The sequence below is a fragment of the Serpula lacrymans genome (assembly GCF_000218685.1).
Source record: "Serpula lacrymans var. lacrymans S7.9 unplaced genomic scaffold SERLAscaffold_12, whole genome shotgun sequence".
NCBI classification, from domain to species: domain Eukaryota; kingdom Fungi; phylum Basidiomycota; class Agaricomycetes; order Boletales; family Serpulaceae; genus Serpula; species Serpula lacrymans.
In genome coordinates this window covers 193,812-204,828 of record NW_006763301.1, presented here as the reverse complement: position 1 = coordinate 204,828, position 11,017 = coordinate 193,812, and the positions used below count along the sequence as shown (strand labels likewise).

General features: G+C 48.1%; 6 protein-coding genes across 6 annotated transcripts; 4 read left to right on the top strand and 2 right to left on the bottom strand.

Annotated features, from left to right (window-relative positions):
• Positions 1-258: 258 nt before the first annotated feature.
• SERLADRAFT_475445 (uncharacterized protein) lies at positions 259-1,043 on the top strand (the record flags this gene model as incomplete). The annotated part of the gene is made up of 2 exons (XM_007321854.1): positions 259-873; positions 928-1,043. Coding segments are annotated over 2 exons (618 nt in total), but the record flags the coding sequence as incomplete, so codon positions are not given.
• A 432-nt stretch (positions 1,044-1,475) lies between these two features.
• SERLADRAFT_475443 (uncharacterized protein) lies at positions 1,476-3,568 on the top strand (the record flags this gene model as incomplete). Its single annotated transcript, XM_007321853.1, has 8 exons — positions 1,476-1,686; positions 1,745-2,002; positions 2,053-2,173; positions 2,229-2,354; positions 2,403-2,540; positions 2,590-2,850; positions 2,908-3,056; positions 3,106-3,568. The coding sequence occupies 8 exons, from the start codon at positions 1,562-1,564 to the stop codon at positions 3,449-3,451; spliced, it is 1,524 nt and encodes a 507-aa protein (XP_007321915.1).
• Positions 3,569-3,587: 19 nt separating this feature from the next.
• On the top strand, positions 3,588-4,606 carry SERLADRAFT_363143 (uncharacterized protein; the record flags this gene model as incomplete). The annotated part of the gene is made up of 3 exons (XM_007321852.1): positions 3,588-3,770; positions 3,826-4,051; positions 4,109-4,606. The coding sequence occupies 3 exons, from the start codon at positions 3,661-3,663 to the stop codon at positions 4,493-4,495; spliced, it is 723 nt and encodes a 240-aa protein (XP_007321914.1).
• Positions 4,607-4,822: 216 nt separating this feature from the next.
• SERLADRAFT_397983 (uncharacterized protein) lies at positions 4,823-5,616 on the top strand (the record flags this gene model as incomplete). Its single annotated transcript, XM_007321851.1, has 5 exons — positions 4,823-4,960; positions 5,021-5,169; positions 5,227-5,304; positions 5,365-5,519; positions 5,580-5,616. Coding segments are annotated over 5 exons (534 nt in total), but the record flags the coding sequence as incomplete, so codon positions are not given.
• Positions 5,617-5,739: 123 nt separating this feature from the next.
• Positions 5,740-8,975, bottom strand: SERLADRAFT_363141 (uncharacterized protein; the record flags this gene model as incomplete). Its single annotated transcript, XM_007321850.1, has 5 exons — positions 5,740-6,687; positions 6,748-6,847; positions 6,893-7,219; positions 7,272-7,519; positions 7,581-8,975. The coding sequence occupies 5 exons, from the start codon at positions 8,932-8,934 to the stop codon at positions 6,227-6,229; spliced, it is 2,490 nt and encodes an 829-aa protein (XP_007321912.1).
• Positions 8,976-9,807: 832 nt separating this feature from the next.
• Positions 9,808-11,013, bottom strand: SERLADRAFT_475428 (uncharacterized protein; the record flags this gene model as incomplete). The annotated part of the gene is made up of 5 exons (XM_007321849.1): positions 9,808-10,232; positions 10,290-10,371; positions 10,426-10,539; positions 10,593-10,767; positions 10,827-11,013. 5 exons carry the CDS (start codon positions 10,969-10,971, stop codon positions 9,957-9,959), a joined length of 792 nt encoding a protein of 263 aa, XP_007321911.1.
• Positions 11,014-11,017: the final 4 nt, after the last annotated feature.

The window sequence follows — 11,017 nt, the reverse complement described above, 5'->3', positions numbered from 1 at the left end:
GCATCTGCACAACTATACCCAACTTCGCATCGCTCTGCAACATCAGCTCAGAATTCGCAGCCTGCATCATCTAACCAACCTACGACAAATAGTCATCATCGCACTGTATCATTACCTGTTGCTGCCCAAACACCTGTTGTTTCTTCACAGAAGCAGCATCAACCTTCCGTAAATCAACCATCTGCAAATTCTGTTGCTCCAAGTGCGCATCACAAGCTACCCCCTGACCCATCTGCCTCGGGTCGTGCTCCAGTTTCTGGCCATCCATCTACTTTAGCTCCCCCGCGGTCGCATTTACCTGCTCAGGTTTCTCGCACGGCCTCAGGCGAATCGGAACTATTGAAGACACCGTCATCTCTGGCACCGTCAATGCTGCACAAAGTACCTGTCACGCGTTCTGCTTCTCAACCCCCTAGAACGAGAGAGCCGTCATTGGAGGATAAAGATCCAAAGAAGAAAGGAGCAGGATTCTTTGGTGGTCTTTTCCGAGCGAAATCAACCTCAGTAAAGCCACAAGATGAAGATCCTACTCCTGGGCCGACGTTAAGCAGAACCACATCCCGACAGCAAGCTCCAGAGCTAATGGTCCTAGCCAATGTAAAGCCTTCAAAAATGTCGTCTGGATCTAAAGCCAAGTTCCCAACCAGCGAGAGTGAGGCTGTAACTACCCCCGTAGCCACGACCACATCTGCGCATCCGACTGCTAGGCTAAAAGCGAAAGCTCCAGCACCACTCACAATACCCCCCTCCGCGCACACACCACGCGAACGCAAGGATTCTGCTTCCAAGGTGTTCTCGCCATTCAAGTTCCTCACATCCAAGAGACATCAGACAGTTTCAGCTGCCTCTCTTGAAGCGATGGATGGAACGGCAGTGAGTTTATACGTCCCTTCTTTAGTGATGACCAATGATTGACACACACTTCAGAGTAATACCGCTGTGGGCTCGCCAACTCAATCTACTGCTAGTCAAATCCCTCCTGTTCCTCTCCTCACGCCTCCGCCTTTGCGCGATCCCATTCAGGCCACTCATGAATGGATTAGGGGGGAGGAAGCTGACCTTGTAGGACGTAGAAAAGGTCGAAGGCGCCGTCCAGGGGTTACCTTTGACGTGGAAGAAGAGCCTGCACCTGCGAACTCGAACCCGGTGGGTCGACAAGGCAAAGCCAAACTTGTGCGCCGCAATACTGGCCGACAGACTTCACGTTAAAATGTGTTCTTATATCTAAGCTAGTTATTATCCTCAGTATATCTCTTCCGGGCCTCATATGTAGTTTATGATGATGGGCCTCTAGTAGGTACAACCAGATATATGTATCGTAATTTTGCATCCGTCTCGCTTTGCTTAGTTTTTATTCGAGTTGTTATGTGATATTATTGCTTTCTTCTTGCTAAACATAAGTACGCTCGCGTGACAAGATAAATGCTGTGACTGGACGTGTCTTGAGGTGTGGCTAGCGCGTTCAGACTCAGTCTGAGACGCTTGTATTCATACACCCATTGGCAAGCAGGCTTGGTGATCTAATTCATCCCTCGCACCACCTCATCTTAATTGCTACCTGATGTACAGAAGCAGCGAGGCTCAAAATAGCGAAACTCCTCCTGGTCAAGTACAAAATCACTCACACAAGCACAAGCACTCGGACCCGCACACGCACTTGGGCGATTACCCACATCGGCTCAACTTGTTTGTCTTTTAGCAATCCAGAAATTATACAACTAGGACTTAACCCTTGATTTTTCAGCTATGATAAAGCCCCACAATTCGACGTGACGCTGGAGGAGTTCGAAGCTTCTGCGCTTGACCGACTTCGCGTTCTCGCCGAGATCGAATCATCCATTGCTCGTAACAGAACTTGGGAAGAACTTAAGGACATGACTACGAAGCAGTGCAGGAAATACCTGTGTCTAGACAGCAATACAGCAAGAAGTATCGATTGGGCTGCACAACGGAGAAAGGACCATATCAGTCATTTCGTTCTAAGGCTAGCTTTCTGCCGTTCGTGAGTCCAACTTTTCGGCCAAAGTTATGTTATTTAACGATAGTTAATAGAGAAGAGTTGAGAAGGCGATTCATCAAAGCGGAAACAACCCTCTTCAAAGTGAGATATGAGCTGGATGATACCGAAGAACGGAGAACATTCTTGTCATCACTTACATTTGGGTGGGAAGAGGTACGTTCTTTTGGGATTTCACTCTCTGGTCCTGATCATGATTTTGGCATCGCAGGTCAACGCCTCAGAAGTCAAAGATGTTGATAAAAACTTTCCTGAAGCAGAAAAGCTTGTGAATCTGGTCCCGGTCCCACCAAAATACAAGGACAAACCCGAATGCTATAAGGGCCTTTATTACAAGGTGAATTCAACAAAAGTGGCATAGTATAGCTCTGACCTGTAAAATCAGGTAAAATGGACGAAAGTGTCTGAGCTAGTGGAAAAACGCAAAGTCTTCTTGAAAGGTGGCTATGCTTATGTTCCTATTTGGGAGCGCGATGGTATTATATTTCAGGAGTTTGAAACCTTTTTAACGGGACAACTTGAAGTTGGTCGTTCGAACGTATCTCTCGATTATTCTGAACATCTATCTTTAGCTTACGGCAAAAAGATTGCCTCGTCTAGATGAAGACACCCGCCTGGTTCCCATCCTTGACAATCTTTCACAAGGGTTCCTTGCAGGTGTTTCAACAGAATGGGCAAGTGCCCCAGCAAGTGGGGATGAAATCAGAGCCGAGATGATTGACGACCTCGCGAAGAATCACTTCCCAATGTGCATGCGAAATATCCATGAATCCTTGATGAGAGATAGGCATTTGAAGCATTTTGGAAGATTGCAGTATGGCCTTTTCTTGAAGGTAAGACTAGTGTTCTCTTGCTTTGATCTGAGAGATCGACTCATCCATGTCCTGTAGGTACTGGGGGTATCAATAGAAGAGGCCATTGTGTTCTGGCGCAAATCGTTCAGTGGAATAACAGATGACAAGTTCAACAAGGAATACAAATATAACATCAGACACTCATATGGGTTGGAGGGAAAGCGTGCCAACTATCCAGCAAAGAGGTGAGAGGATCCTGATCTATGTAAGCTGTGTTCTCAAGGTTTTTTGTAGCTGTCAACAAATTCTTGTCGCTGATAAGCCTGGTCCCTCCGATTGTCATGGGTGTCCCTACCGTCACTTTGCACCAGAGAATTTAGAAAGTGCTCTGCTTTCATCTTATGCGTCACATGGCCTTTCCTCGACTGATTTACCCGCGATTATGCATAACGTGAAAGAGGGTCATTACCATGTCGCGTGCACACGGGTATTTGAGATCACACATGCCAGCAAAGGTGTCAAGAAAGGGGAAGGTGTAGGGGGTGGAGAGAGTATAACTCATCCAAACCAGTACGCTGCGCGAAGCAGAGAACTATCTGGACCTTCTGAAGGGGATGCACGCATGGAGGTAGAATCCTAGTGTTCGTCTATCTCGGAATGAGGATGTCTAGGCAGTCGTAAGCATGCAGTATGTACTCATACCATACCACGGAGTATTAGAGGGTCTTGCAATATCATAATATGAGAGACCCCGAAAGCACGAATATGTCTTAGGTGCTCGCGTGCGTCTCGCTAGTGCACACTCCAGCTTTCCTTTCTTCTGTCAATACAGCAAAAAAGACTTTTGACATGGCTCGAAGAAAAGCGGCGCAGTCCCAGTCAAACGGGACCAGCAATGGAGAACAGCTTTCTGTCTTGCAGCAGTATGTCGACAGTGATGGTCACTTCTCTCTTGTCAGGTTTGCTCGCCAGCTTAATCCGCAGTTTCGCACTAAAGCTCCTTCATTATGGCAGAAATTTTCGTTTAGCTGATCTTGTCACCATAATGAATGGCGTTTGCGGGTCATTCTCGATATTTTCGTCTGCACAGTATCTATTAACAAATGATGATGCCTATTTGCGCTGGGCTCTCGCCCTTCCCCTAGCTGGTCTCATGTTTGATTTCATGGATGGGAAAGTAGCAAGGTGGAGAAAATCAAGTAGCATGTTGGGTCAGGAGCTTGACAGCCTTGCAGATTTGGTACGTCTCATATATACCTTTCCTATTCCTAGCTTATTACTTATCACGTCCCCTTAGGTTTCGTTTGGCGTTGCCCCAGCGCTCGTTGCATTTGCTATTGGCCTCCGGACATACCTTGACACTGTCTGTCTGACAGGATTCATATGTTGTGGCCTAGCTCGGCTTGCACGATTCAATGCTACCGTTGCAGTTGTACCCAAGGATGCGACAGGGAAAGCTCGGTATTTTGAAGGTCTACCAATACCCTCGTCTTTGGGCCTCGTGGCTGTATTATCGTACTGGGCACAACAAGGCTGGATCGAGGGCAAGGAAGGTGTTCCCTTTGGACTTGTTACGCTATGGGGTAGTTCGGGTGGACGCGGTGATATTCATCCGGTCAGCATCGTGTTTGGCTTCTGGGCCGCAGCTATGGTCAGCAAGACGCTGCGAGTTCCAAAGCTCTGATCAGGGGGAGGGACACTGTTTTGTTGTGCTTTAACCTATCGGACTTGTTTGATGATAATGACAACTAGGCAGGAAATTAAAACGACCAATGATGATATCTGATCTACCAAACCTGAAAGCTTTTATCTCCAGTGAATGAATGTGACTTATGACGGACTCCAAGCTGTACACTCACCCGTTATTCGCTATCTTTTTATAACACTTGTTTTATGGTTAACCTGGAAGTCAATGAGAATGATGCATGCACGCATCCACCTCATTGCAATCGTGACCTTGATAGCCGAAACGCGGTACTTTAGCCCGACGCGTCTGGTTTCATTTGGACGCGTCCATGGTCACTTTGAACTACGATGGTCTCTTCAAACGACGTACAGCGTCTCTTTCTCCAGGCTGTATTTTCTCGCGGAGTTCTTTCATTCAAACTCGCCAAGATCCTTTGGGAAAAGTGTATCGATGCAGTCAAAGGTAAATTTTCGGTCTTTTCTCCGATTCCTTCCCCTGATCCCTGTCTTTCCCTCGCGATAGCTGCAGACGATACTGTGGACATTGAATATTCTGGCGATAGGGTTGATTGGGATAACTTTGTGGCTAGCATCAACGTAGCATTAGACAGCTTAGATCTCGAATTTCGACATCTGAGTGATGAACAGACAGGTAAAGAGGTGTATGCTCTGGTAGGTGGCTCATTGTGCGTTCTGTAAAATGCTTGTAAAGTATTTTCTGTCTGGCAGGTCAACAGAAAGGGCGATGATATAGCGCAAATGGCTACGGACTATAACCCAGGGGAGATAGCTTACTTCAAGGCAATCGTCAGTAACAGATCGAGTACTGTCGTGGTGTACTATGTTCTCAAACCTCACCCTACACAGGTCGAACAAATCATGCTTGCACCGCGTGAATCTTACTCCATGTCATCTCTTGCTGCATTGCGCGAGGTTAACGCCCTCAAATCGAATATGACCAAAGCACAAGCTGAGGTTGTTTTAGGGAGCTTTGCGGCCAAAGGATGGCTACTCAAGAGCAAGTACGCTTAATGTCATCCTTCTTCCTCTCTGTAATCCTAAATCTAGGTTTTATGTTATCAGGCGCGGTCGTTATTCTCTCTCGACGAGAACTTTACTGGAGCTGCTTCCATATCTCAAGACGACTTATCCAGAGGAATACCTGGAATGTACTATCTGCATGGAGGTGACTGCCAATATTAATAGCATATATTTACCACGCGTTCTCACACCTCTCTGCACAGGTCTTAACTCGCGGTATAGCCTGTCATACACCAAATTGCAAAACGCGCATGCATCTTCACTGCTTCAAAACTCACCGTCGCCATCACTCAACATGCCCAGCTTGCAGCAAAGACTGGCCACAGGAAGCACAGAGACCCCTCTTGCTTGTTGGCGAAGGCGCTGTGAAAGACGGTCAGGATGATGGCAGACGTGTTCGAAGGAGAAGTACGGCAGAAGGTAGTGATGAGGAAGACGAAGAGATGCAGATGGATGAGGAGCCTTCACAATCGATACCTTCCCAATCACCATCAAAACGTATTCAAAAGAAAAAGAACACTCGGAATGACATGGACGTCGATGACGAGGACGACAATGATGCCAGTCCCCAAAAATCTCAAGCCAACGGACGGCGTCGATCCGGCAGAGTGCGATAATAGTTCTCTAGAGCGAATTATATCAACGTGGACTGTACATCGGTGCTCTAATGACCACACTAGCGTATTTATCAAACTATATCTCGTGTACTTGTAGCAGAAGTGGGGGAACTGACTGCAACCCTTCCCTCGTCCACTGAGGTATTCGTTTTATTAATAAACCCGAATTTGCCTTTGCCCCAAACTTGTTGTCTCTTTTTGTCTTTTCGGCCTTCTCCAAACTCTTCGTTCCATTTCCTCAAGTCTGAGAGACTGCCAAGAGACTCGGAAGACGAAGGCGTAATCTCTTTCAGGGCTTTTGTGAAATGGCGAAGGTGGAGAGTGCGAAGAGGGACTATAGGCGAAGTTGTGGAAGGTTCACTGGCAACATCTTCAGGTTGTGTAGTTGACGACGAAGGAGCTGGACTGGGATCTTCGGACTTCAACACTGTTGATAACGAGGGAACTTGGTCACCGGAGAGGGTCGAGGATGATTTCCAAGGAACTTCGACATGCTCCTTGACAGCATCAAGTGCAGCGGATACACAAAGGTCTATAACATCAAATAAGCTCCTAATTCTCAGACTTGGATGAGGCGAAAAAAGTTACGCACGTTTGAGATCTGAACCAGAAAAACTTTCGGTGCGTTTGGCAAGAGCATTCAGGTCCACCTCAGTTGATAAGGTCTCCTCGCGAAGAAGAATCCTGAGAATCTCTGAAACGTCCAGTCATTAAAGGATCTTATAATGTAAGAAAACAATCCACTTGCCTTCGCGTTCTTTTTCTCCTGGCAAATCGACCAACAGTCGTCGAGGGAGCCGTCGAAGTACAGCATCATCCAGATCAAAAGGTCTATTCGTGGCACCTATGACGATGACCCTGTCATCCTTCGAGGTCTTCAAACCATCCATCTCTTGCATAAATTCAGTGATGACTCCCCGGTGAGCAAATGCACCACCACTCTCGCGCGCAGACATGCGAGCCCCAAACAGCGCATCGATCTCGTCGAGGAAAACCACGCAAGGTGATAGCCGTCGAGCAAGAGAGAAGACAGCTCTGACGAGTTTCTCGCCTTCGCCCACGTACTAACAAGTTGATCAGATCGTGTTTGTTATGAACATTTCGATCTGAGCTTACCATGTCCATCACGTCGGATGGTGAGATCGTCATCATGCGACACCCAGCTTCTTTGGCAAGAGCTCGAACTACTAGGGTCTTACCTGTTCCTGGGGGTCCAAACAGGAGACACCCTGTCATGCCATGTTCCTTAAGAATACCTTGCTGGAAAGCTGCTGGATGGAGCAAAGGAAGCGACACGATGGTCCGAACGGAATCTATGGTATGAGGAGGTAGGTGCACTTGACTGAAGGAAGTCGACATTGATGCTAAGATGAGTAAAAGTTTTAGTCTTTTCAGTAGTTCATATCAGAGAAAAATATGATCGACCTGCATCCACGATACACGCCAGAAGTCTCTGTTCGTGCTGTTCGAGATCTGGGTCTTGCTTGATCCGCTCCACGACTTCATCAACACTCTCCTGGCCAGTCTCAGCTTCACCCTCGTCATGCTGATCTTCAGTCTCTTTATCGCGCGGAACTTTTGTCACAGCTTCCTTCATCCACGACTTGCGCAAATCGTGCGAAGAGCGCTGCATCGCCCATGCACGATGTACAGCAGACCATGGAACCACAGTAGGCTCAAGGTTGGATTTGGTCGTTCTATGGTGATTCGGCGTAGCTGCGACAACGCTCCCAAGAGCACGATCTGCGATTTGTCTGACGTTCGACCAGACTTCGACTTTGTTGCTCCAGTCATGCCACATATCCTCTTCATCCTTGTCCTTCGTCGTAGGCTCCTGTTCTCCCTCTGGGACACCTTCCTTGTCTTCGATGCACGAAGTGTCCATCTTGTGTAGAGCGCCGCCAACCGCTCCGACGCCCATCCGCATAGTCACTTCATTGATTTCCCTTCGTCGGCTAGTTCTACATAGCCGTTCGTGTGCCACGGAGCGAGTGTTTGGTACCAAGACTGAGGTGCGGAAAAATCGAGCTGTGGAGGCTTCTGAATCAGAAGAATTATTAGGGTTTTCTGAGCCTCCGAGTATGGAATCTAATGAAGGAGGGAGTCCACCGCCGGGAGACCCGCCAATAACAAAGACTCCCGGCCTCTTTCCGTTGGTACTCTCACCCTCACTTCCTCTAACCGAAAGCTTCGGCAACTCGTCTATGAGCTCGGGATCGCCCTTCTCCCACTTGCGCAAACGGTCTTTAAGACGTTTCTCTCTCGCTTTGTCCGCCGTTTCATCTTCACTCCAATCTGACCTGCTTGGTCTGCTGTTGGAAGGAGTAACTGATGACGTTGGCTTTCTGTTCATCAGCATGTTAACCAGACCTTGGTTGCTCGAGCCCGAAGAAGACGGTACTGAAGCGGGGGGTACTATGGGGGGAGTGATTCCAAAGATGATCGTCATAGGGTTGCTGATGGGAGAGGATGGCCGAGCAATAGGCCCTACACGACGCTGACGGACGGCGGACAGCAAAGGAGGATACCATGTCGACGAAGTAGGAGCGAGGGTAGGAAAATCACGTAAATAGATCAATCGAGGTCTCCGGCTGCGAATTGCTTTTTCGCCTGTATCAGATGTGGGCGCAGGGATGTTTATGAGCTCGTCGAAGAATGTCTTTACTCTGCTAGGAGCGGCTGTGTTTCTAGAGGTGGACAACAGTGCCGTACGTCCTCTGGAAGGTGTGGGTGCCAAGACATGCAGGGTCATTTGGGAGGGTATTGCCATCTGTGGCATGGAGTCTCCGTCATCGTCTTCATCCACCAAAAATCGAGGATGGGCACGAGCCGAAGGAGAAGCTGGAGAAGGGAAGTGAAGCGGGTTTCTGGGTAATTGAAGGGCGTTTGCAGCTAAATGAAAACGATGATCAGCCTTTTGACCAAATGAATGACTACTTGTGTGATTACCTTTGCCAAAGTGTCCCCACTCGCCTGCTGCAAGCTGTACAGCATCTATGACAAGCACCTCAGAGCCGGTTTTCCTAGCCAGCTCCTTGACTGTTTCGTCGATAACATAGTCTCCACCTTCTAATGGACAATAGAGAGAAAGCGTCGGTTCAAGAGGTGCACCAGCTGGAGAAATGTACGATGCACGATGCTGAGTTTGAGGGTGTAATGTGATGAGTAAGTTGGTCAATGCCTCGTCGAATATCTCTGGAGGCGGCAAGGCAGACGATTCGATGGGATCAGTCTCTGAAGAGTCGCTCTCCGGCACCCAGAGAATATCCAAGTCGCTAGGAAGCTGAGGACGGTCTTCGGGATCCTTGGACGGGGGTGAGCTCACTGACGCCTTTACGGATGCCTGTGTTTGGTTTGCATCCTCGGATGGTGGTTCATCGGGAGGACTGGCATCAGCGAGAGGTAAATGTTCGGTCTGGGGAGTGGTGGGGGTGGAGGATGCGAGACGTCTGTAGACCCGTGCTGGAGGACGTGTAGGAGGCTGCTCTTTGCGCGAAACGCGACGGAGCCGTGGAACTGAAGAAAGAGCAGAGCTGGGTGTCGCAGAGGCCTTGAGAAATGACCGACGAAGAATTGCCTGAGATCGCATTCAAAAGTCAAGGAACAGGCAGTTCAGACCACAATGGATGTCACCGAAAAAGTTTCAAGTTGCCACTCCGATCGCAAAATGCATTTCAGGTTGCAGATGAGTCTGCATGAGAATAAAAAGAAAGGAAATTACAAGACCTCTATAGTACTTTGGCAACATACGAATATATATGTTAAAAATGCAGCAACCAGATAATATTTAGGTGCAGTCCTCTACTCCGAATCCAGCTTCTTCCCTTCTCTTGCACTCGCTCGCTCTGCCAAGTCCACCCCCACCAGTATCTTTGATGCCTTCCATAGTTGCACCATATTAATGACATTCTTCCCAACACATACACCAGCACTCAAGCAAGCCATCAACTGAGGGTATGTTAGGCCGGCCAGGAATGTCGAATAAGCCCCGAGGCCGATGGGAGTGTGCACCGATTTCATGAGATAGAGCGATACGAAGAAGAGTTCGTTCCCGGCACACATGAAGAAAAGCGTGCGCTGTCACGGACAGTTGAATATTTCAACCGTAGAAAGCAGACATGCAACAACACTCACGGAATCGTTATAATAATACCATAAAATACGACTGACATCACTTGTCACTAGCTTGTGGCTCCTGGATCCAGTCACTAGAGAACTAATTGGGGCATGATAAGCGACCAGTCGAGAAGCAGCGTGTTCGAGAACATACCTGTACATATGCATATAATGGCTGCTAAAATCTAGCGCAATGAGAAACTGGAACACGATAGCATAACTTGGATACACCGATGAGAGATAACACAGCAAACACGACGTGGTGCATCTGTCACATCAAAGATAAGCACAGGAGAAGATGGATCTGTACCCCCAACTAACCGGTCAGTTACCATATCCAAAACAGCGCCAAATTTCGAGGTCTGTCCCAAGGCCCTAGCTGCCTGCCCGTCCACAGCATCGAGAAGACACGAGACCACGTATGCGAGAGTGCAATACTTGGGGTGATAGCTCATGAAGTGCAACGACAGGCCAGCGAGAATGATGCGCGTGTAGCCTTTAAAAAGCGTAAAACAAACTGAATACACGTCTCTCCCTATGTGTCTTGGTACATACCAATGAGATTGGGAACGAAGAGAAAAACATTCTCTGAATATGATTGCGCTGTTGCGAGATCCACTGCTTCTTTTGCGTCCACGACATCCATGGAGCGTCGCCGTCGCAGTTTTCGTGCACCATTTCTTAAACCGTTTTTCGACATGTTTGGAGCAAGAGCAAAGGAGCAAAGGTTGCAGAAATGTTCGTCA